General features: G+C 39.4%; 1 protein-coding gene across 9 annotated transcripts in view; it reads right to left on the bottom strand.

Annotated features, from left to right (window-relative positions):
* MTHFD2L (methylenetetrahydrofolate dehydrogenase (NADP+ dependent) 2 like) overlaps positions 1-26,822 on the bottom strand; it is a 134,679-nt gene that overhangs the window by 48,721 nt on the left and 59,136 nt on the right. For all 9 annotated transcript variants that reach the window (XM_047719526.1, XM_047719530.1, XM_047719525.1 and 6 more), the window contains one exon: positions 25,130-25,222. In XM_047719526.1, the coding sequence (XP_047575482.1) occupies positions 25,130-25,222 (93 nt within the window). The remainder of the gene's footprint in view (positions 1-25,129; positions 25,223-26,822) is intronic.

The following is a 26,822-nucleotide window of genomic DNA, read 5'->3' as shown; positions in this document are numbered from 1 at the left end:
CAATACACAAGTTTTAGTGGGAAAACGGTTCTCCTCCATATCTCACTTCTGCACTAGTAGGTTGGTTCAGTGGTAAATATGTGAGACCTTTTGTTTGCATAATAAATAAAATAAAAAATGCATTTATATGTACTGGATACAATGAAAACATTTTTGTCCCAATATAATGTTTATATTTTAACTTTTTTTTTTTTGTATTTTAACTTTAATGGGGACCTTGTTTATAGGTCTTAAAAATTTAATATGCTAGGGGAACCTGGGCGGCTCAGTTGGTTGAGCTCTCACTCATGATTTTGGCTCAGGTCATGATCTCAGGGCTGTGAGATTAAGCCCAGCATAGGGCTCCATGCTGACCATGGAGGCTACTTAAGATTCTCTCCCCTCTCTTGCTGCCCTTTCCCTCCCGCCCCCCACCCTCTGCTCATAGCTCCCTCTAAAATAATAAATAAATTTGATGTGTTGTGTCAATTTTTTTATTGAGTTTTCACTTGTGTTTGTATCTCTGTGTTTGTAACTTTTCTAAGAAAGCTTTACCTGCTCCAAATTCAGGAAGATATTTTTCTATTAAATTCTCCAATAATTTAAATTTTATTTATTATTATTATTTTTACTTTATTCTCTTTATTCCATCTGTTATTAATTTTTATGTATGGTATGAGGTAGGAATCTAACTGGAGTTTTTCTTTTTCTTAAATGGTAAGTCAATTGTTCTAACACTATATACTGAATTGTTATTTCCTTCAATGTTTAATGACAACACCTCATTTCATACATACATATGTATGCATTTCTGGGTCTTTAAATTTCCTCTCCCCTTCTCTCTCTTTCTTCTCTTCCCAGAAATCAGTTTGTATAAGACACAATTATTTATTATTTAAAGAATTAATAGAAATTATCTCAAAACAATCTATCACTTATATTTTTTAAATATGAAGAACCCTACCATTTCGATTTATTTTATATTTAATATCTTTATCAGATTTCCTACTTCTTGGGTCACATTTGGTCATTTCTTCCCCTTAGGTTTAAAATATTATCTAGGTTTTAAAATTCAGTAGCATAAATTATTTATACAATTTTTTATTGTAAAATGTTTCACAATCTCATGGTTACATGCAATTAAAATTTTCTGATGTTACTTTTTGTGCCATCTTTTTTTTCTCCCTTTCCCCCCACCCCCTAAATTTGCTCCTAATGGCAACATATCTTCATGAAAATTTTGGTGTATTCTAATACAAATTGTACATTTATTTCAGTCAGTCTTCCTCTATCGTTATTATACCCAGCTTTCAGGCTCCACTAATTGTCAATTGACTGCTCTATTGTTTTAATAGGACCTTGGGGAATAAATTGCTCTGTAGTCTGAATCAGTTAGATTTAAGCTTCTTTACAGGTATAGTTTTTGAGGCTAGTCTTTTGTTCCACTCCCTGCAGGTGTTGTCTTAGCTCATTTTTCCTTGTTTCTCTCTGTTAAACATATAGCTGACCTGTGGTTTTAGCATGTTGTTCTCAAGGACTCTATGCCTCCTCTTAGTTGTCTACCACCAAAATCTCCATTATTTCTAAAAGTGCCTCCAGGCTTGAACTTCCCTCCAATCTCTCCAAATAAAGTCATTTGCCTTAGAAAGAGCTCCATTGTTCTTACAGGCTGTCTGTCCCCCTAGGCAAAAACTCTGAGCCACTTCTGCAGGCCTGAGTGTGGGGGGCAGTGGTCCATAGCTTTAATAAGTTTCAAAGAAGAGCCAGACACTCTGAAGGTCTCAACTGATGTGGTTTTCTTTGTCTCATACTTTTACTCACCCTCCACAATCTTTCTTCACACAGATCCTATAGTGTTGTTGATTGAAAATTTTATTTCCAACTTACTGACCATGTCAAATTGAATTACTAATGTTATTTTATACAGTCTCTACTCGGACAGACACATATTTTTTGGGGATAGCTCACCTTTACATCTTGCCTTCTACACTACTGTTTTAGGGACTCATTCTAGAGGAGATAAACATTCTGAGTCCTTATGAATCTGGAAATTTCTTTGTTTCATCATCACTTCCGAGTGATAGTTTGGCTAGGTATGAACTTCTAAATTAAGGAGGCTTTTTCCTTAAATTTTTGAAGACATTACTCCTTTGTTCTCTGGCATCCAAAACCATTGATAAGTAATCAGTCTTCACTCTGATCTTTGTTCATTTGCAGATACTTTCTTTTACCCTTATAAATGTTAGGATTGTTAATGTTCTGAAGTTTTAGTGCAATGTGTCTAAATATAACTATTTTGCTTAGTATTTCTCATCACAGAGAATTTTTTCAAACCTATATCTCTCTTTAATTTCATAAAATTATCAGTGATCCTCCTTTAAGGTGCTGTCTATATTATGCCTACTATCCTCTTCTGGAAGAGCTTCTTAAATTATCATCCATATCCCAAAGCATTTTTTCTAGCTCTTTGTATCTTTTGTTTTGAATTCTGAGACAACTTCATTTTATTATTCCAGTGGGTTTATTCTTCTGCTATGCTCGCTGCTATTGTTTGTTTTTAAAGTTTTATTTTTTAATAATGATTAATTGCAATAACTATATTTTTTATTGCTAATGTTTCTAATTACTTAGTTTTCATAATTATCTGTTCTTGCGGTATAACCCTGTATTCTTATTTTTAAACTTTCATTCTTCTCTCATGGCTGTAATCTCTTATCTTGTTAATGGCATCAAGAGTGCTTACATTGAAGTCCTTTTCTGATTGTACTAGTATGTCTATTTTCTTCACGGTCAGCTTTTTTTTTTTCCTTTTGTTCTCACTGTCAGCTTTTCTGTTTACCAGGTTTGTTGTTTATCCTTTATTGTCTTTGTGAAGTTCCTATATACTCATTTTCCACAGGGTATCTCCTACAAGGGCATCCTGATCTCTTACAGTAAGTTTGTGGGGGCCTCTGCAGAGGCTGCACTGGGAGTCTGGCTCCTCTGCAAGCCTGGCACGAAGGGCTGCATTCCTCAGAGTTCCATTTCCAGACCTGCTCCTGCTAGGTCCCAGCTCCAGACTCCCGTAACTATTCAAGCCGTGCTGCAAGAGCCCCAAGCTAAATGGCAGGAGATAACTGCTGTCCTTGGCTCAGCTGGGAGTAGAAAGCCGGTAGCATCTTTCCCAGCACCCAATTTTACACAGGTTGTACAGATGTGCCTCCAAGCTACTACACAACTTGTGTGGGCAGAAAGATGCCAGCACCTTTTTCCAAGCATTCACCTGGGTCCCAATGCTTTCCCGTCTATAGACTGTCTTCACAGCTCAGACTGCTCTGAACTTTATTTGTTCCCCCATTGTTTTTTCCTTTTAAGGAAATATCCTTACTCCAGTCTACAGAGATCTCTTTTTGTTTCCTAGAACAACCATATTTATTAATTTTTTAAAAGATTTTATTTACTTATTTGAGAGACAGAGAGTGAGAGAGAGCATGAGAGGGGAGAAGGTCAGAGGGAGAAGCAGACTCCCTACAGAGCTGGGAGCCCGATGAGGGACTTGATCCTGGGACTCTGGGATCATGACCTGAGCCAAAGGCAGTCACCTAACCAACTGAGCCACCCAGGCACATGATGCTTATTAATATTATAAATATTTTGCTCTGATATCTGAATTTGTAGCAGATAGAATGAGCTATGTTTCAGCATGTGTACAATGCACCATTATTGACCAGGAAATCATACTATTTTCTCTATATAAAATGTTCTTTTTATCAATAATATAGACAATGTATGTGATATATAACATTTATCATAAAATATGCAGAAATATAATTTTTTCATACATATAGAAACAGAAACATCCTATCTAATGGGGTAATAGGTTTTAAAGACTTTGAAAATTGCTCTTGAAGGTACTATGTTGGAGAACAATCTACTGTCTCTCAGTGAATCCAACATGGCTGGTTTTCTCTCCATTACTTGGTCAGATTAGTTTCTCTGGTTGATACCAGAGGTGGTAGCTGGCTCAGTTTAAGGGCCACGCTGAATGAAAAATAAATCCTATCTTTCACCTCCAGGCACACACACTACAGCATGATGCCTGAGTTCTAAGAGTCACGTAGGACCAGAGACTGTCTGAAGATAGAGCATATTCATATTTCTATTCTGTGTTCTCTCATGGGCATACCTAATTAAATAGAATGTCAAGTAACATAGCCTGCATTATTTAAAATGCTATTTCTCACTCTTGTTTTATGCTCTTACTGTTGCTTTAAAAATTTATCTAGGTTAAGTGCAAGTACTGTGCAGTTCACATTATCAAATACTATGACATATTAATGATCTCATGTATTTTGAAGGGACTATTTGGGCATTTACCATAGGATGTCAATGGCCATGGTTTCAACCATTAGAGCAGAGCATAAGCTGTGGTGATTGAGCAGCTTAGGAATTTAAGCACTCCCCCCAAATATCTGACTGATATTCAAGAAAGCGCTTTCTCCCATAGCAGCACCTAAACCATTTTCACACAACTGAAATCAAAGCCAAGCAAAACAACCTACAATAAAAAACCTACAGAAAATTCTAAACAGTGAGGGCACCAAATTAAAGTCAGGAATTCTTAGTTCCAGGACTAGGTACACAATGACTAGGAGTATGATCCAAGATAAATCATATGGCTATTTGGACATCACATATAAAGTCAAAGCTATGGATATCTACTCCCTAAGAACACTTCAAATATAAATATTTCATAAAATATTCACTAAGTTTTCCCAACACACAATACACTTAATGCATCTGTCTATTCTTTTCCTTAAAAGGCACTTACTGATGGTTTATTATGCGTTATGCTCTGTCTGGGTATTGATAGTGCAAAAATTAAGAAGAATACATGATCTGTCTTTAGGAGTTCATGATCAAATAGGAGAGTCAGAAAACTATAACAGAATATGGCCCTGAGATGTAGAAATGTGTAGGATGAGGAGAGGACTCCATCAGGGAGGGCAAACCTAACCTGCCTTGTGGTGGTGAAGGCTTGTTTTCCAGATGACTGTGATGATTCTTAGATGCCTTGAAATGTACAAGGTAAATGGGTAAGAAAAGCTGTTCTAAACACGGGAACTCAACTCTACAAATAAATATGGACTTCAATTAACTGCATAGGTTTAAGGAAACTGAAAAGAGTTTCAGATTGTTAGTGTAGGATGCATATTGAGGGCAACAGCTGGAGATGCATCAGGAGTCTGAATACAACCACCAAATGGTGGAGAAAATATTTTATATCCCACTGTGCACTTAGGAGAAAACAAAGGCTGATTCTCATTCAATTGATCACATTACAGTGCCAATACATTCCACATTTACAAGAGACTTATTCCTCCTTTGAAAAAAATTAGAAATAGCTTAGTTTCATGTGACATTCAATTCTTGGAAAAAATTAAGGCTGGGCATCAGCAATGATCTAGAGGGATGGCAAGACAGAAGTCCCTGTGGGGAGGACTGAGGAGTCTCTGAAGGGAAACTCACCCAGGTCTGCACATTAGAATCACCTGGCGAGCTCTGAATATTCTCATTGATTAGGCTGCATCCCAGGTCAACTAAGTCCGAACTTTAGTGGGTGGGACACTAGGCATCGGCCTTTTGAAGCTCCTCAGTTGATTCAAATATGTAGCCAAGGTTGAGATCCTGCTCTAATGAAAGAAGTCAGGTGTATGTAATGATCTTACACCAGCATAGTATTTATTGTTAGGGGAGAGAGAGTCTAAGCAGATTGTAGTGATCTTAACTTGGATTGGGCTCTACATTCTCCCACATTCAGGATCGCTAGAGAGGCACAAGTCATAAATAAACCATGGCAAGGGCTCTTTCCTTAAAAATTCTAGAGCATGTCCTGTGACCCTCTAAGAGAGAATACCACGAAGGGGTATTCCTTCCCATTTTGCAGTAGACCTTCCTGCAGTTCTGTTGAGGGTTCCAGCACACCTAGGATGGGGTGTGTAGTTAAGAGACTGTGTCTGGCCATGGTGGCAGCAGAGGAAAATGGTGCCGATTTCCTCTTGGCAGGAAATATGGAACCTGATACCCACATGAATGTGTTGTTGGGAGAAGGTGCTGGGGAACATTATGTGAAAACTGACTGGATGTGGTCGGTAGTACAAAAACCTATGAGAGACTCAAAAATAATAGCTAAAGTGTGAGGCAGAATTAACAAAGAATTCCACATGGAATCTCTAAAGCATTAGCGCTGCAAGGAAAATATCCATGTGGGAATGTTTTCATTCCTTCAAGAGCTAATTGATGAATAGCCGCTACGTGCCAGGTACTACAGTAGGTGAAGGAGATAAAGAAATGGACAAGACGGACAACAATCTCTTTCCTAACAGAGCCCACATTTTCATAGAGAAGATAGCTAATAAAAAAAATAGATACAATGTCTGATAAGGGTAAGTGCCAGAAAGAAAAATAAATGGCTGCTATTTTTAGATAGGCCTCTCTCTAATCATATGCCATTTGAATAGAGACATGAATGAAAAAGAGTGTTACTATGCAAATGAGTGGTTTAAGAAACGTTTTGGTTTCAAGACCACTTTTTTTTTCTTAAAAATTATTGAAGACCCAAAGAGCTTTGCTTATGCAACTTATATCCATTGATTTTACCTTATTAAGCAATTAAAACTGACAGATTGTTAAATATCTACTTAATTCTTTGGAAAAATAATAAAAAATCTATTACATGTTAAAATAAAAAATGCAATTTAATTAAAATAACTATTCTAAAGCAAAAAAAATTGTGAGAAGAGAGGCACTGTTTTACAATTTTGATAATCTGTTAATGTTCAGCTTAGTAGAACACAGCTGGATTCTCAAATCTGCTTCTGTATCCAGCATCACACATATATGTAGTTGGAAAAGGAAGAAATGTTGTAATAGCTTTCTAAGATAATAGCGGTTATCTTTCTCTGAATCTACACCAAAACTTGACAAGCAATAATTTCTCAAAGATTAGTTGCAATGTGGAATTTGAAGCCATTTCGATGACCTTTCCATATTTCGTAATATTATAGTCCAATATTGGTCTATCTGGAATTTTGAATGGATTTGGTGACCTCACATATTGCTTATTTGGAAAACATCTCTTCATTGAGTTATGCAGATGTTCCAAATGCTACCACCTATCATTATACAATTAAGAAAATCGTATCTGTTAATATCACCATTGATCTCCTGAGAAAAAACAGAAGTTAGTACTGGGAAGCTGTCGAGCTTACAGAGAAAACATTGCTTTTGCAAAATTCGAAGTTTGATTGAAATCAAACGATAGCCTAACATGGAGGGCTAGTACATGCTACCACAACTCATCCACACGCCTTTTGTACCCACTACCAGTCTTTGCTTTGATATGTTCCTTCCCACTGACAAAAGCAGATCATTGAGCACTAATTCCTTTCCTTCAAAGCCAGCAGAAGGATCTGACTCTACCAGTAGGCACAACGTCCCCCCCACCCCATCCATCTTTCTGTCTAAAGATAATACCACTTCCCAGCAGACTGGAAAGACTGTGATAAATATAACGAATGATCTCACTCTTCACCTGAGACCCCACCCCCCACAAATAGGGAGTGGCCTTGAACTTAAAATCACATAACAACCGTTGAAACAAATAGTAACAAGAAGATTGTTCTGTCACACCTATCAACGAAATGAACGGTTTTACTTCTAATTTTGGTCCTCCATAAAGCATAAAAACAATATTACTGAACAATGATTAAGGCCAAACTTCATAGAGTCTACTGCCATAGAAGAGCTCAGTGTGTGAGCCAAAATCAGGAAAGAAGGGGCATTTTGAGGGAATGAAGAAAGTTTTCTGTTTTCTTGGGATAAAGTTTAGTGGGTGGCTCTGTTATCTTGCCTACAGCTTTGTTTTGGGAGAATTACTAGTTGTTTATAACACGCTTTGCAATCTAAGAACCAAACAAAAAATAAGGGCAACACATTCATATTCATTTGGAAACATCAAAAATATTCAAAACATGGAACTCTGAAGAGGCCTGAGATGAAAGCAAGGAAATTACAGGAATAGTTTCTGATTATTTTTTTAAATGCTCATTAAAAACCAATAAAATGACACTAAATACCAAAAAAGGCCAGTACATATTTTTAAAAAATGAACGGAATCCACAAAAGTAGGTTTGAGAAAGCTTTCAGTCTTCCTGGTAGAGTCTGTGTCCTGCCATCAAGACCCTCCCCACATAGTCTAACCGGAGTGTAAGGAGGCGGCCCACTGACATTAGCAAGTTTGAGGGTCACTGATGGACGGAGCCCCTGTCTTTGGGGAATTCAAATGTGCTGTGTGGAACAGATTTGTAAAACTGAAATGCACTGTTGTAAAGATATACCAGATGTATACAAGATGCCTAGTTAAAAGTGGTAAAGGGAAAGAAAACTGCAAAGGTCTTTCTTGCTGATTATTTACAAACCCTTGAAAAGCATATGTCAGCCAAACATCCACTTCCTCTGGGAGGTCCACAAGGGCCCCGCACCAATCCTGACAGGTTCTTCTCTCTATATGCATCTGTGGCCCTGCACTTCCTCACCAATTTTCAAATTCTGCCATTACATTTGCATGTTGCTACATGATTAATAGCTATTTACACCATAAGCTCCACGAGGGTCGAAACTAAGTAAATCTTACAGTACAATCATTGCTTAACCCAGTTCCTGACCTACCAGGTGCTCAATAGAAGTGTGAGGTCGATAAAGTGAGGGAGGTGGTGTGCAGCTTTAGACCAGCTTGATACGTCAATCCTTAGAGGCGGCCCCTTAATCTAACTGGGAGAAAGACAAAAGGAAGGGTCCCATAGGAAAATAGGAGACTTGTCAAGGCTTCTGCTCTATGTATTTGAACTTGGTGAAGAGGAGTTAATACGAGAAGGCAACTAAATCCAGTTCGGTAATCACATATTGGAAATCTTCAGATAACAGGTAAATGCTTACAATTCTGACCAATGGATCTGAAATATTTTTTGTGAGATAAGTCTCTTTTTTCTTGCTACTGTAGAAGAGAGAGCCTCCAAGAGAACAGAGAAACCTGAGCAGTTCCTCTCATTTGTGCCTTATAATGTGATTGGCTTGGCTGGCACTACTGCAGGGCCGCAGGGAAGGAACAAGAAAGTTCGAGACAGCCCTACATGCCTCTGTAGGTCTTGGGAGTGTCTGACCTGGCTGCAGAAGCAAGGATAGCAGGAGGAGACAAGAAGTGAGCAGGAATTCTATGCGTTCCAAATCCCAAATCCCAGGGGGAAGCTTGGATATGTACCAGTTACTCCGACCCATGTGGCAGGACAGGACTAAGTACAGCCTGAGTAATTCTTCACATGGAAAAACAGAACGATAGTGGCAACTCTACACTGGGAATTCGGAGTTAACCCGTCGGGTAGGCAGCTTTGCCATTTGGTCTGCACGAGCATGCCATCTGACTCACTGGGAAGAACTGGGACTCTGGAGGCAAACAGATCTCCACCTTGACGACGATGAATTGTGTGATCTCACACTAACAGTAAGATTATATCCCACATATACAAAAATAAAAAGAACATTTCCTACCGCTTGGCCTAGGTTTGCTGTAAAAGTAAAATTAAATAGAGGAAGGCACAGAGCATGGTGATTGGCATACAGTAATTGTCATTTCATGAATGACAACTGCCTTTGGCTTCTTAGTTTGCTAAATAAAATCTCAAACACAATAGGAATCTTGTAAGTGACCTTCTTTCTGTGTAACTAAAATGCCTGTCTTTTTGTAGCAAACACTTCAAACCTTTTCTTTTTCCAAAAAAAAAAAAAATCAAGATATAATTAATTTTCACAAGTAAATGTCATTGTTAATCTCCTTTTGGCAATTTTAGCAATTGAATTTAGTTTATGAATATCTTTAGTTATTACCGTAAGGTGAAAAACAAATGTGGCTGAAAGATCACATATAAATGAACTAAGATTGACCTGATTTTACCTGCTTTAGCCACTACTGTTATGTGACTATGATCTCCAGCTAGTTCCAGGAAACCAATGTCATAATTAGTGAATCATTGTTTTTTTTGTCTCTTTGAGGGTTGGGGGGGGAGTTCTCCTTTCTTTAAGTAATTGTTCTAGGATTAGCAGGTACCAACTAGTCTCCATCTAGAGTTTATAGACCAGAATCCTTAATGAGACACATTTGATGATAAGAAAATATTTAATGAATATGCAAAAATAAACAATAGGTTAAAAAATCTGGATTTGATTTATAAATTAAATCCTTGGCCATCAGAGTCATACAAAATTTTTTTTTAAGTTTTTCCAATTGAAACACGTATTTTGCTAGAAACAAATATGGGTCTATGACCAAAAACAATGAAGATGAAGGGATAATTTTGCTTTTTTTTTTTTTTAAGATTTTATTTATTTATTTGACAGACAGAGATCACAAGTAGGCAGAGAAGCAGGCAGAGAGAGAAGAGGAAGCAGGCTCCCTGCTGAGCAGAGAGCCCGATGCGGGGCTCAATCCCAGGACCCTGGGATCATGATCTGAGCCGAAGGCAGAGGCTTTAACCCACTGAGCCACCCAGGCGCCCCAATTTTGCCCTTTCTGAGACAGATTATTAATTCCTCAAGAATGTCAGCATCACTCAGTGAGAGTATGCTCTTTATCATGGCCACACATTATGAAAGGGACATACATGGCAGACCGTGTTTTAGAAAAGCAGAACTGGAATAAAGATACAGTGATACCCTACTTGGCGGGGGGAAATGCCAAGTTTTTTTTTTTTTTTTTTGAATACACGAATGTGAAATGTGATTTACTGGCAGAGAGTTATAGAATTGTAGTCACCACTCTTCAAGATTTGCAAATTTAAACTCATGCTAGTTTTTTTTCTTCCTCCAATATGTTCCTTTGGTTCTATTAAAAAGTGTTATTAATAAAATGCAGAGTGTGACCAACATAACTACCAAGTCTTGAGAAACAGTTGTGCCGTACACATTTACTATATAAGGCTAGTAACCTAACTGACCTCTTAGGGATGCTGTGAGATTTGAATAAGACAATGTTTCAGAAATGCTTAATAAATATTTGTCATAATAATTATTAAAATAAATATGAACATTGGCGTGTGTGGCTGGCTCAGTTGGTGGAACACATGACTCTTGATCTTAGGGTTATAAGTTCGAGCCCCACGTTGGTATACTTTTTGGGTGAGATTATTTGAAATCTTAAAAAATAATTAAAATAAATATAAGGAACACTGATATTTAAATAAAATAATGAAATGCCTATATTGAAAACTCTATTCAAAGATTATTTTAAATCTGTTTGATAATCACTACATTAAAAAATCATACTCAGAAATGAGAATGTGTTAATTATTTAATGTTATAGAAAAAAAAAGTTAATATCCCTGTACATGCTTTTTAAGAGATATCAAGAACTAGCTAGTGCTGGAGATAAATTTGAAAGTAAATAGGTTTTCCTAACTTTTAAAATATTTGTGTAAGGGGAAAAAAAAGAATGTGCTCCTATTTCTTACAAAGCCTGTTACAGTTCAAATACGGATTTGCCCTTAGCTGACTGAAGCAGAAGGAGGCATTCATGACACGGGTATAGCCCCTGGAGCGTGAAGCAAGAAGAGCTTCAGCAACAAGGAGTGTTCCAGACAGCAGGGCAAAGGTGGAGGTCAGGAGCTCAAAGGAGAGCAGGTAGAGATTCCTTTCCTATCTCTTTCCCTCATATTCCTGCTCTGCTCCATCCTCTCGGTGCTAACTGAAATCTAGATGATTTCTTTCTACTATATTTTTGAAAATGAACAGAAGAGCCACAATTACCCTCAGTTTCGGCATCTCTAGGTCTTTCCATTTCCCATCTCTCTTTTTTAAAATAAGCTTTACTGAGATGTAATTTATACCCCATACAATTCATCTAGTCACATTTCTTTTCATTTCTTCTTTTCTCCCAAGAAGAGCCATTTATTTTTTTTATTATGTTCAGTTAGCCACTGTGTAGTACATCATTAGTTTTTGATATATTATTCAATGATTCACTAGTTGCGTATAATACCCAGTGCTTACCACGATCTGTGCCCTCCTTAATACCCATCACCTTGTTACCCCATCTGCCCACACCCCTCCCCTCTGAATCCCTCAGTTTGTTTCCTAGTGTCCATAGTTTCTCACGGTTCATCTCCCCCTCTGATTTCTCTGCTTCAGTTTTCCCTTCCTTCCCCTATGGTCCTCCATGCTATTGTTTATGTTCCACATATGAGTGAAAACATACAGTAATTGTCCTTCTCAGCTTGACTTATTTCACTCAGCATAATCCCCTCCAGTTCTATCCATGTCAATGCAAATGGTGAGTATTCATCCTTTCTGATGGCTGAGTAATATTTCATTGTACTTATGAACCACATCTTTATCCATTCATCTATTGAAGGGCATCCTGGCTCCTTCCATGGTTTGGTTATTGTGGACATTGCTGCTATGAACATTGGGGTGCACATGCCCTTTCTTTTCACTACATCTGTATCTGTCGGGTAAATACCCAGTAGTGCAATTGCTGGGTCAGAGGGTAGCTCTATTCTTAACATCTTGAGGAACCTCCATACTGTTCTCCAGAGTGGCTATATTAGCTTGCATTCCCACCAACAGTGTAAGAGGGCTCCTCTTTCTGCACATATTTGCCAATATTTGTTGTTTCCTGTTTTGTTAATTTTTGCCATTCTAACTGGTGTAAGGTAGTTTCTCACTGTGGTTTTGATTTGTATTTCTCTGAAGACTAGTGATGTTGAGCATTCTTTCATGTATCTGTTAGCCATTTGTATGTCTTCTTTGGAGAAGTGTCTGTTCATGTCTTCTGCCCATTTTTGACTGGGTTATGTGTTTTTTGGGTGTGGAGTTTGAGAAGTTCTTTATAGATCCTGGATATCAGCCCTTTATCTGTAATGTCATTTGCAAATATCTTCTCCCATTCCATGGGTTGCCTCTTAGTTTTGCTGACTGTTTCTTTTGCTGTGCAGAAGTGTTTTAACTTGATGAAGTCCCAAAACTTCACTTTTGCTTTTGTTTCCTTTGCCTTTGGAGACATGTCTTGAAAGAAGTTGCTGTGGCCGATGTCGAAGAAGTTACTGCCTGTGTTCCCCTCCAGGATTTTAATGGATTTCTGTCTGACAATGAGGTCTTTCATACATTTTGAGTTTATCTTTGTGTATGGTGTAAGATGGAACCAGATAAGACTCCGAATCGCCAAGGGAATGTTGAAAAAGAAAAACAAAGCTGGGAGCATCATGTTGCCTGACTTCAAGCTCTATTACAAAGCTGTAATCATCAAGACAGTATGGTACTGGCACAAAAAACAGACACATAGATTAATGGAACAGAATAGGGACTCCCTCAACTCTATGGTCAACTAATCTTTGACAAACCAGGAAAAAATATCCAACAGAAAAAAGAACAGCCATTTAATTAGCATATGTGGCGCCTGGTAGGAAATGAGCCATTTCAGTTTAGTAAACATCTCCCATGCTCCTTCACTTCTCTGTCGTAAAAAGTCAACAGCCTCAGAAGACAAATGGACAGCAGGCAAAATCTCTCCAGGAACAAGGAATGAGTCATCTTAAACAATTTTTTATTTTATTTCATAATTATAAAATAAATATCTCTTGGAGAATTTACTTGGAGAATTCAGAGGAAGATGAAGAAGGAATCAACATTTACCTATCATCTATTATGCATTAGCCAGAAATAACTACTCCTCTCAAGTTGTATTTTTTCTTCCCTCTTTGTTTTTCTGTTTGTCAATGAGTGTGTGTGTGTGCACGCACGTGCGCCTATTTGGATTTCTACCATAGATGCAATCAAATATAATTATTTTCAAATACAACGGGCCATAAGAATTCCTTTTGATTACTACACCATCATTCACAGTAAATGTTCCCATATTGTTGGGGGGTTTAGGCTGTTCCCAACTTTTTTGTTATCACAGATGAATCTGTGATGGGCATCTTTGAATACAGTCTCTGTAAACCTCCTTATAATTCTTTTTTTTTCCTAAATATTTTATTTATTTGTTTGGAAGAGAGAGAGTGTATACTTTAGTGGGGGGAGGAGCAGAGGGAAAAGCAGACACCCCACTGAGCATGGAGCCTGATGCTGGGACTAGAAGGGGGCTCCAATCCCGGGACCCTGGGATCATGACCGGAGCTGAAGTCAGATGCTTAACCAACTGAGCCATCCAGGTGCCCCTATGATTCTCTTTAGGATAAATTCCTACATGTAGTATCTTGGGAATTGACATAATGTCTGTTGATAAGCTTGTATCAAAAACAAGTTTTTAAATGTATTTATTTGTATCTGAAGAAATTTAACTAATCTAGTTAACTAGATTAGTAACTAAGCTAGTTTACTAACTAATCGAGTGCCTGTGGTAAACTAATGCCATTTTCTGAGTTCCGTCCAAACCATCCAGTTGCCTTTGCAGAGCTCCCACTAGAATGTCAGAAAATTTATCATAGAAGAGGAAACTCCTTCAAATAGTTTTTTTATTCAAATAAAGTAAATTTGAGGTGATAGCTTAATGACCTAAAAGAACTTAGGGTACTCTTAGTATACAAGAAGGAATTCTCATTCATTCTGACATGGTATGCCACATTATTTTACCACAAATATCCTGACCAACTATCTTGAGAAGAACATATATTATAACATATCCTTTGGGGGCAGCCTTGTGATTCAGTCAGTTAAGTGTCTGCCTTCAGTTCGGGTCATGAGCCGGGGGTCCTGGAATCGAGTTCCACATCGGCCACCCTGCTCAGTGGGGAGTCTGCTTCTCCCTCTCCCTCTGCTCCTCCCCACCTGTGCTCTCTCTCCCTTGCTGTCTCTCTCAGTCAAATAAAAAAATAAAATCTTTTAAGAAAAAGTATCCTTTGTCGTGTGAGTGTCTATGTGCCATGTGTGTTCACATTTGTATGTGTGTGTATTTTCTAAAGCAAAGGAATCATCCTGGAAATTTTAAAAATAAGTGTAAGTGGGAATTATGAGACACAATAGAAACTCAATAGAAACATTACTGAAATACACCTGCCTTTTTTTTTGCAGTGAGATATCTGATCCGATATTGAGCACCATCTCGAACTGAAGGGCACATACTGGGCTCCTAGACTGGATTGCCAGCAATCCGCACACTCAGAGAAGAACTATGAATTAATTGAGTTTGTTCCAACCACAGTCATAAAGCCCACATTCATACACAGTCCTCATTAATTCTCGGGTTTTGTAACAAAGGTAAGTCATTCTAAAATAAGCAATTATTAATGAGCCAAATCAGAAATCAGTTTGGGGGCAAGGGACTTAAGCTTAAGATGAAGGGCCAAGCCAGAAACCTTTCCCTGACAGCAGAAAGGGGTAAAAAGAAAGGACTTTCATAGAAAGCTACCTGAGGAGATCTGTGCCAACACACCTTACTTCTCAGGGCTCTCCTTCAAAACCAGAGCCACACCTGATGCAGTGAGCCGGGGCACAGTCAGAGTCCACACAGAGCGTTTCAAACACCGCCTCTGTGCGGATTATCACACAAGGGTTGATAGGTGACATTTTGATCCCCCCCCTTTTTTTTTAATTTTCAGTTTTTCTGGAGTTTAATGAGATGAGTGGATGTTACTGCAAAGCCACAACTAATAACGACTGGCTACAGATCTAATGAAATCATTTCACTTTCTGCCAGTCAACACACGTTAGGAAGAGACATCCCACAGCACCACACGCTCTGACTCTACCGCAGGAATGATGACTTCACCAAAGGAGGGCTCAGCTTCTTACCCACACTAGGAAGGAGAGCTGTGGTATTCTCCTGTTCTCTCACTGAAGACAGTCATCGTTTCTCCGTTGTTCCCCTGCCGCCTCCCTGCCTCGCCTCTGAACCCTGCAGGTGCGAGCTCTGAGTCAATGATGCTGATGCAATGCCACAGGAAGCCACTCTGAAGTGGAACAGCCCCAAACAAGGCCTGATGGAGAGTCTAGGGCTGAATGGACCTGGAGGAGCTCATCTGCCTCTCTGAAGGGCCTCCTCAACTTTCAAGAAAAAAGCTTGGAACCAAGATAAGCACCTGCATTCTAAAGAAGGAAGCGCGTTCGTTCAGCAGCGAGTTTTCTAGTGTCCAGTGCCAGCCAGGTTCTTACAAAAGTACAACGATAAACAGGGCACAGTCCTGGTTACGGCAGAGTACTGTGCCATGGGAGTCTCTTCGAGGCTGTCCCCTTGATGCTGTCCCTGTAATTCTCACTATTCTGTACCCAACACAGACCTCTGTTTCTCCGTTCTGCTTTTCCTCTTTTATTCTGCTACACTTCAAAATTCACATGCAGCTGTCTTCGACTCCTCCCACACCCGCTTCCTTCTTCCGGCTCTTCCTTGTGCTCACGCCGTACACCTAGGATGCGAAGCGACAACGTCCTTCCAGTCTACTTTCTGTTTTTCCATCTCACTTTCAATGCCCCCTGTATTTAGAGCCATGTCAGTGTTACTTCCAGCCTCATCCCCCCCAGAGGCTACGAGAGGGACCCTTCTAGAATTTAAATATGATCATGTGATTCCAGTGCTTGTGACTCTTTGAAAGTTGCCCCTGGCCTACAGGATAGAACCGAAAGCTCTTCATTTCCTCTGCTGTCTGGACTTTCCGAAAGACTCAGCCTCATCATTCACCACCCACAGTCAGGCATCTATCATTTCGACAGGCATCTAATATTTTCTTTGATACCTGTGTAGCGTTTTAACCCCTCCAATCTGCCAGAAGACCCCTTCCCTGGGTTTCTGCCCCATGACTCTCTGTTTGTTCTGTGGGCTGGGACCCAGCTCCACCATTTCATCAGGGGCGGTGAAGCAGGGTGGTTATCCCTCCTCTGTGGAGCTCGCTCCCCGTCTCTCTTGCTCTCAGTCCCTCTGTGTCTGTCTCTCTCCCTCTTTGGGTGCGTCTCCATCCTTCTTGGTCTCTATATATCTCTCTTGGTCTTAGTCTCCATCTCTCTTGGTCTCTGTCTTTGTTTCTCTTTCTCGGTCTTTGTCCTTCTTGGTTTCTGCCTCTCTGTCTCTCTTTCTGTTTCCCTTTTTCTAAATGATGGATAGACAGCCAGACATACACAGACACACACACCTCTCTAATACTGTATTAGTGAACCACATTACACTAGTCTGTTTGTACATCATCTTTTTCTCTACTAGACTCTGAACTTCTCAAGTTCTGGAACCAAATTTTACATAGCTTTGTTTTTCAGTACCTGATGGAGGGTCTAATATAAGCAGTGGCAAAATTAATATCTGTTGAAATCACACTTAACTCACTACAGCACTGCTTACAATAGCAGTAAAGGAGAAACAGCATGTGTGTCTATCGACAGAAAATGGACACTCGGGCAGCTGAGTATTACACAGCCAGTGCCACAGGTATTTGCATAAATACATCTCTAAAACACAATGTTAACCAGAACAAAACAAGTTTGCAGAAATGCACAGCATGTAGAAATTAAAAACATCGATAATGATATTCAGATCTGACAAACTGGTTGCTGGTGTCTAGGGGTAACATTGTTCTTTGGCTCAGTTTTATGTGCATTTTTGATATTTTGTCATGTAAAATTGTAAAGACCTGGCCATAAAAACATCACAAAGATCATGCCAATAGCTAGAGATACTGTCTTGAAAATGTTCTTCCTCCCTGTGATACACACATACACAATCAAGTAGAATTAGCCATAAATGACATATCATTTAACACTTTAAAATATATTTCAGGGGCGCCTGGATGGCTCAGTGGGTTAAAGCCTCTGCCTTCGGCTCAGGTCATAATCCTGGGATCAAACCCTGCATCAGGCTCTCTGCTCAGTGGGGAGCTGCTTCCTCCTCTCTCTCTGCCTGCCTCTCTGCCTACTTGTGATCTCTGTAGATCACAATGGATGGATAGAATCTTTAAAAACAAACAAATATATATATATATATAGATAGATAGATATAGATATAGATATATAGATATATATACACACATATATATTTCAAAGGAAATATCTATGTTTCCTCATAATAAAGACAGATCTTTGATCTAATTGCTCTTTACTGAAGTTCTCTTGGATACTGCTGTTGAACACTTACTTTACTCAAGAAAGGAAGTAGATATATGTGTAAAGAGAAGACCCTCCAAAGAAAAAAATCAACCTCTGCTTCCCAGAGGTTACTTGATAATAAGTAAAAACACTTGGGTGACGAGAAGGTAAGAACCCCTTTTTCACAGTCCATGCAGTCATAACAAGTTAAGAACAAAATATATATAGCAAGTTAAGAAAAAGAAATAAAGCCTTGGGATGCTTCTTAGATGCTGAATTTGGGGGGATGTTTTTGCTTATTGGAGGTTAACACGGATCAAGGAAAAATGTACAAGTTCATATGCAACTTTTACAGTCCACATATCCAATTACTGGCAACTTAAATAAGCCTTTTGGTGCTAGATGACAAATTCATGTATTTTCATTTAAAACATATTGTAATTTTAGTCAGAGGGTCACAATGCAATGTCAGACTGAAGGGAAGGGAAACTATGTTTATTTCAGACCAGTTCTTACAGCAGCCTGTACCACTAGTATTAGTATCTCCTTTTTACAATAGTTGAAAATGCAGCCCAGAAAATTAAATGTGATTTTTAAGATTAAAACTCATTTTGCACCCAGATCGTCCTTACTTTTAAAAAATTTTTTAAAGATTTGGGGCGCCTGGGTGGCTCTGTGGGTTAAGCCTCTGCCTTCAGCTCAGGTCATGATCCCAGGGTCCTGGGATCGAGCCCTGCATTGGGCTCTCTGCTCTGCAGGGAGCCTGCCTCCACCCCTCTCTCTCTGCCTGCCTCTCTGCCTACTTGTGATCTCTGTCTGTCAAATAAATAAATAAAATCTTTAAAAAAAATTTTTTTAAAGATTTTATTTCTTCCAGGGGAGGGGGTAGGAACAGACAGAGGGGGAAAGAAAGTCTTTTTTTTTTTTTCTTTTTTAAAGGTTGTATTCATTTGAGAGAGAGAGAGAGAGTGAGAACAAGTGGGGGAGGGGCAGAGGGAGAGGGTGAAGCAGACTCCCACTGAGCAGGGAGCCTGCCATGGATTATGCACGAAGCTTTAAATATCAGTTTTGTTTTGGAGAATACAAGTAACCATTCATTAGCAAATAACTAAAGACCAATCTAATAAATATTACATGTTCCTCGTGCACATAATCCTGGGTGTTTACAAAGATGTCCCCAGTTGTTTACTGCAATGTTTATAATAGTAAAAAACTGCGAGCAATCTAAATGTCCAACCATCAAGAACTGAATAAATAAATTATACTTACAGCAGAGAATGCTACAAAATCAGTAGAAACCATGCTTTAGAAGGACGCATCTGATGAGGAAACATAGACAGTGTAGAGCCATAAAATGCAAATTGTCCATGCAAGGTGAAAAGAAATGTGTAAATATGTATATTTCCATGGAAGTATAAAATAAGGGAAAGCTCATTATCACACTGTTAACTGCGCTTGGCTTTGGTTAGATTATTGTGCATGTTTGCTAAGTTTTTATGGTAGGGATGTAGAAAATAACCAATACTCAGGAACATAACAATAATTAAGCACCCTGTCGTACATTGATGAAGCCTATTTGTTGTGGATTAGGAGGCTCTAGGGATGGGTTGGGGAGGGCTACAACTGGGGAGGGGGAGGACATGGGGAAAGGGAGAGGGTGACAGACTGAGAGGGTGGGAAAAGGTCTGTGAGAACAAACCCCTTCAGCTAAGTACCCCTCCCTTCCCTAACCCCTCACAAAGTCAGACTGTTTCAAAAGATGGTGGGAACGAGGGGCGCATCCAGGGACAACAGAATGCACAGCTATGAGCAAAAGCAGGTATCATCCCAAGAAGCCACAAATCTTAAGTAAAAAATAAAGCTTTTATGAAGTTAGTCTCTTATCTGTAAGTCACTTCCTTTATTTTTTTATGTTTATGAGGACCAGTCCACTTTCATACTATGTTAATATCAAAGTGACCAAAAGTATATGCCTAAAGTTACATTGAAGTTGTAGGTTAACAACCAACTGATTTATTGTTTCTAAATTTTTGTTTAAATTCATGTGCAGTGGCCTAAGAAGGAGTAACATATAACATATTAGCATATAACACTTACTGAGTGTTTACAATATGCTAGCCACTGTGCAATGTTCTTTGCCGGGATTGGCTTTAACAACACTACGTTAGAGATTATGATTCTTCCCATCAGAGAGACTGAGGCTCAGAGATGGGATGACTTGACCAAGGTTACAAAATTAGCAAGTGGCAGAGCTGGAATCTAAATTCTGGAATTTCTGCTCTAGCAAGGCCTGGGCATTTACACTACTCTGTAAAATAACTAATAAAATTGAGACAAATGACACATTTAAGAAAGAAGGAAGGACTTCTAAGTGGAGAAACAGAGGCTGAAATGGCAAGATGGAGAATAAGAATTGGGATACGCAAAGGACAATGGCATGAGCGGTGGATGGTGGAACCGACGATTTCCAGGCCCCACCCTGGGAATTTCTCAGTGTCCTGGCACTCACTCCAAGGAAGAGGAAATCCACCAGAAGGAAAACTCTATTGAGAACCTAAGATGATGTTTGATGGGAGTGTGTCCAAGCTTGATGATACAACGGGAGAAGTCGTGAAAGAAGTTGGTCGGTCACCTTTATTTTATGACGAGTAAGTAGGAATACTCCAAATTACTCTACTGAATTGCCTCTTTATCCCGTTTTGTATTACAGTGTCTATCATTAAAAGTGTTGCAATAGAGACGCGAGGATTACGGCTGCAAGGTTCATTCATCCTGCTGGAGGGGACGGCTTAGTGGACCAAATGCCAGCTTTCACCAGGTACGACACTCTGCACCCACAGGTTAATATGCAAGTGGCACTGACTCAGCAGCTCATCTCCCGAACGGAGCTAGCTCCACGGTTTACTCTGGTGGAGGGTCTTTCAGACCGTGTCTGGAAAAAACCTGTCTGTCCTGCTTGAATAATGAGGATTCCTAGAACTGTTACAGACTTAGGATATCCCCCAGTGTCCTGGAAACATGAGACAGAAGTGAATCAAAGGGTCTTCTCATACTCTCTCAGCATTGGTACCCTATCCTGGCTAGCTTTCCCTTCTCCTTTTTAAAAAATATTTTATTTATTTATTTGTCAGAGAGAGAGAGAGAAAGCATAGGCCGGGGGAAGAGGAAAGGGAGAAACAGGCTCCCCACTGAGCAAGAAGCCTGACGTGGGACTCGATTCCAGGACCTCGAGATCATGACCCGAGCCAAAAGCAGACACCCAACCAACTGAGGCACCCAGGCACCCCTATCTTTCCCTTCTTTTTATTTATTTTTTTTTAAATTTTTTAAAAGATTTTATTTATTTGAGAGACAGTGAGAGAGAGCATGAGCGAGAAGAAGGTCAGAGGGAGAAGCAGACTCCCCGTGTAGCTGGGAGCCGGATGTGGGACTCGATCCTGGGACTCCAGGATCATGACCTGAGCTGAAGGCAGTCGTCCAACCAACTGAGCCACCCAGGCGTCCCTCTTTCCCTTCTTTATCACCAGCTTCACACAAAGCCAACACAGCCTTCCCTTAAACCATTCCTTTCAATTCAACTATTTAATATTCTTTTTTTTAAAAGATTTTATTTATTTATTTGACAGACAGAGATCACAAGTAGGCAGAGAGGCAGGCAGAGAGAGAGGTGGAGGCAGGCTCCCTGTGGAGCAGAGAGCCCGATGCGGGGCTCGATCCCAGGACCCTGAGACCATGACCTGAGCCGAAGGCAGAGGCTTAACCCACTGAGCCACCCAGGCGCCCCAACTATTTAATATTCTTACTATATTTTAGATGTCTATACTAGTCTCTTTCATCATCACCTTGCTTATAATTTCTTAAGCTTATTATTTCAAATCAAATCAGTTCAGTTATCCACTTTATGATACAAACTGCTCTTGTATGTACAAATCTTTCACCTTTATGACCTTTTTAACTTACTTTATAATGACAAGCTAGGAATGTTTAGTAGTTACAAAAAAATCATGCTACCACTATGTGAATCAATCAGTAGCTAGAATGGTTCTTTATAAAATTATATGCTTAAAAATTTATCGTCTAAATTTGTATCAATTTGAAGTCCTTGTTCCAGTTGTAATTTCAAAATGAATACAACACACGTTAATCGAGTACTCACTGTGTGTCAGATTTTGTTTGAGACACTTATATACCGCATTAAAAAAACAAAAACCAGTTCCATCCCTACTACAGTCTAGTGACGGTGACAGACAACCATAAACAGATGTTAAGGGCCATAACCATGGTCCAGGAAAGTCCACCAGATTCATTCTCTCTGTGAACTCAGAGGTTTTGAGAAGAGACTTGAAGTTTCTTATTTCTAAATGCATAGTTTGATAGAATCTGATTTTCAAATTTGAGCTTCTAAATTAATCTAAATCCTGAATGTGCAGAGATTTGTTTTAAAAAGGAAGTGATACATAGTTAAACCTATAAGGACAGGACCATGGGAATTTGAGAAACTGGAGGGGTGAGCTGAATATTAACATATGCTAATTTTATTCATGCCTCGGGATCTTTACACAATGATTTCCTTTTTTGCTTTTTTCTTCTGCAAGCCCATTCCGAGATTTCATCACTACATTCTTCATTGTCATCCCTCAGACGTTATCAATCTTTCTGATACATCACGCACCACTCCTCCTTCTACTCTACCTGACTCTTCGATGGGACTACTTCCATATATGCTGACATTCTAGTTATGCCAACGATCCAGCCCTCCCTTTTCCAGCTACCTCTGCCATTAGATCACTATCTCCTTCTTTAATACCCACTGCTAATTGTATTTGTTTATTTCCCACACAGAATGTGAGATGTGCTTCATTTTAGTAAGATTTCAGTCCTACTGTCTGGTGATATGGAATTTCTTTTTTATGTTAACTTGCTCCTTCTTTATAATTTCACTGTAATTTACCGATATCGACATACTTTATCCTTAAATTCTACAGGTGATTAGTAAGGGCAGGGAAATGAGCGATCTTTAGTTATTTCTTATAAGCTCTCAATTTTCTTCCCCCAATTTCCCATTATCCAAATATTTATTTATTTCTTCAGGACGACTGCAGGGTCATCTACGGGGCTGTCTTCCAGCATTCAGCATACCTTTGTGTCTAGTGACTGGCATTAGGGCTGGAATACAAGGCCTGTTCACACTACCGTCATTCAAAATGTCCTCCAGCCACCACCTGGAGGGAGTGTGGTGAAACCCATGGAATGTTGATCCAGCATGGCTGTCTAGGACAGCAGCCACCTGCCTGGCGCCCTCTGGTGGTGACAGGATGCCCGGACTGGGATGGCCACTAGACAGAACCTCAGTACTGCCTCTGCACCTGCTGGCTTGAGTACCTCCTGGTACTCAATATTTTATTAATTCGATATAGGCTTGGTCCTTCCCTTCCCTTCCCTTCATTTTCCTTTTTCTTTTCTCATTTTATTGTTTAACACCTCGTACTTAGTGCTGATTTAGGCCTTTACAAAGGAGCATATGGTGAGGGTAGAGGAGACACTGAAGGATGATGACAGGGGTGGCCATAATGACTGGGACATACAGCTTGCTTTAATCCCAAGAGAATGTCGCAGTGCTTGAGAGAGGATCGCCTATCTTCCATTTCCCACAAGAAAAACACAAGCTGAACGGGGATTTTTATCTCACTAGAAGAAAACATCCATTCAGTATTATAACAGAGAAACAGAAACTAAGATCAACTGTGAAATATTCTTTACAAGTTGTTAACATTAGAGTCAAGTAGCACCTTCTTAAGATAATGTAAATTTCATTCTGTCTAAAGTCTGAGATGAACAACGATGACCCAACGTCCCTCTACTCACCAGATTCTGACTCTGGCATGTGAATCCAAGTGTTTCTAAAAAGAAGTCAGTTTAATATTCGTCTTCTATGAATATATCAGTTGCTGTGGCAGTATTTCACTTAACGTTATCTGGGGTATGAAAAAGTTTATTGCTTCTCTAAACGTCTGTCTTCCTTCTGTCAATCCCATTCAAAAATTTGCATTCAGTATCATCTGAATATACAGTTACTCAGAAAAACTGGAAATGTGGTTAGATGTACCAGCTTATTGGGGACTTCCTAAAAAGGGAGTATTTGTATTTTTACTGTATCAGGATGCAAATTACTCTACCTGGAGTCATCACACGTATATTCTGAGTTCCAGAGAAGGGCCTATATCAGAATAAGAAAGTAAACTAAATTTGGCTGAAACTAATTTGAGCTATCATTCTCTTCATCAAACTCAATTTCTTTTGGAACTTCTACTCTTCCTTTACAGTTTATAACCACCCAGCAATTCAAATGTAAAGTCTAGAAATCACCAATAATATCTAATTGATAAACAAAATGAAAAAGGCTCTCATTCAAGCCCTGGATAAAGCAGGAAGAGTCACAGTTGTCTTCAGCGTAGAAATATTATGTGGCAAGAGTAGAGGTAGAAGTACAGGGTAGAATTATTTTGTGCGCTTCAAATATAAAACAAATTATGAAAAATCCTTGATCCCATAAATGAAAACCCAATACCTCTTCTCTGTTCCTCCTTCTCAAGTCCACACTCTTTGACATGGTTTAAGCACTCTTAAAACCATAAGCCAGGCCACGTCAATCTCCTGCTCTCAGCCATCCTTGGCTTATATCAAAGTCCTTCCCAAGGCCCTACATGAGTTAGCCCTGGCTATCTTTTCAAGAGCATTTCCTACCCGTCTCCCCATGACTCATTCATGTTTAGAATCAACCATGTCTCTGAAGGAACTGACAACATGCATGTTCGTTCTTGTGCTTAATCTGTCATTCCAAAGGCTATCTGGGTTTTCCATAATGAAGTGACAAATGTTAACACAGGCACAACGAGCCAATGTAATAATTGCCAAGAGACAAGATCCGGTCGAGGGAAGTTAGTCCTATGTATGCCTAACTCTCCCAAGAAACTGTTTTTGCGGACATGTCAGCAATTAGGGCAGGAATTGCTCTGCTGATGACATTTCACCAAATTAACAGCCACCAAAGACTTACCAGCAGCTACTATGATAATATCCGCCAGCTGAGTATGGGTCTTCAGTTGTTCTTTGGGAGTATATCTGTGAGCTATGGTCACTGTTGCATCACCTGGAATGGAGAAGAATGTCCATTAATGGTTACTGAGCTTTTTCAAAATTTATGAATGCTCCAATTCTAGAGGAGATTCATTTACAGCCTAAGAGCAGGAAAACTGCTTTGAAATTAAGAACAAATCTAGAAAAGAAAACCTAGATGATCCAGAATATCATACTCTTCAATTAGCCAGCAGAAAATCAGCTAAGACCATAGGAGAGTATGTGCTGACCATCATAAGAGAGCTAAAAGTAAGGTTCTAGAAACACAGCATCAGAAAGTTCTGTATTGATGGGTTAATATGTAAATGCAGGGGATACTCATTGGTCTGATAACAAGGTATATAAATATTGAAAACAGCAAGATAAGGGCACCCAAAATGGGGCAATGTATTGTGGGAGCACAGCTGAGAGATTAATTCTGCGTCTTCTTTTGAGGGTATCTAGGAAGGGTTCCTAAAGGAGACAGTATCCTTTTTTTAGGTCTCAAAGTATGAGCAAGGGCATACTAGTTAAAGAAAGAAAGAAAGGGCATTCCAAGCCAACAGAATAACCAGAAAAAAATGGACTAATTTTGAAGTTGTACGTTTAGGAAATGACAAAGAGGTATAAAATAGAACAGGAAGTATTTGTACAGGCTTTAAGGAACTGGCATGTGAATAAGAGAGCTCAGCAGCCTGAGGGGTGTGCAGCACTTCAAGAGTGAGCCAAGGAAGAGGAGTGAAAGACAAGCTGGGAGAGGGAAGTCAAGAACTTCTGGTGAAGACCCAGCTGTGTGAGACAGGGCCTTCTCTCTTCTCCTAGAACATACAAATTCTACACATTTAATGACAACAACAAAACTCCATGATCTTCATTTTCAGCAAAACTAGAAGATATATTTTCCACAGACTCCAAAAAATGTCTGAGCATTACCCAGGACTGGCACAGCTAGCATACACCACACAGGAAGACAGGCCACAAAGACATGCAGAGAGTGAGATGGCCAGGAGCGGCTGGTCTCTGAAAATGAGCGCAGGAACATACTGTGTGAAGGTGGAGGGTTCAGGTCAATCTCTCATCTGTAGCAAAGAGAGAAATAAATGCGGAAGAAGCCCTCTTGGATCCAGTCAACTTCATGGTGGCTGGTAACGGAGAGCTCCCATGGAGGAGCCACTTCAGCAGGAAGCAGTCTGAGTCTGTGTAAGTGGTAAAGGAGGGATCTGAGGGAGGCCCGGCACTTCCTCCCCAACCCCCAGCAGAACTACCCTGAGAACAGCAGATCCAAGAAACCCACCTCATTCAATGGTAAGTAACAATAACAACAAAAATATTTGACACAGAATTAGTAAAAGGATGCCATCTGAAAACCAGCCCAGGAGAATCTGGGGTGTGATGGAGCCGTTCTGATTCTAGTGGTAGTGATGTGACTACATGCGTTTGTCTAAATTCATGGAACTGTACACCCAAAAGAGTGAATTTTACTCTATTTTTAAAGTAAATAAAAGAATTCATTTAAAAAATGGCAAACCCAAGGATTGCATGGATCCCTGGGTGTTATATGCAAACAATGAATCATAGAAAACTACAGCAAAAACTAATGATGTACTGTATGGTGCCTAACATATCATAATAAA

This window comes from Lutra lutra, chromosome 2 (genome assembly GCF_902655055.1).
Source record: "Lutra lutra chromosome 2, mLutLut1.2, whole genome shotgun sequence".
Lineage (NCBI taxonomy): Eukaryota > Metazoa > Chordata > Mammalia > Carnivora > Mustelidae > Lutra > Lutra lutra.
The sequence above is the reverse complement of the archived record's forward strand: the minus strand, read 5'-3'. Positions and strand labels throughout refer to the sequence as shown.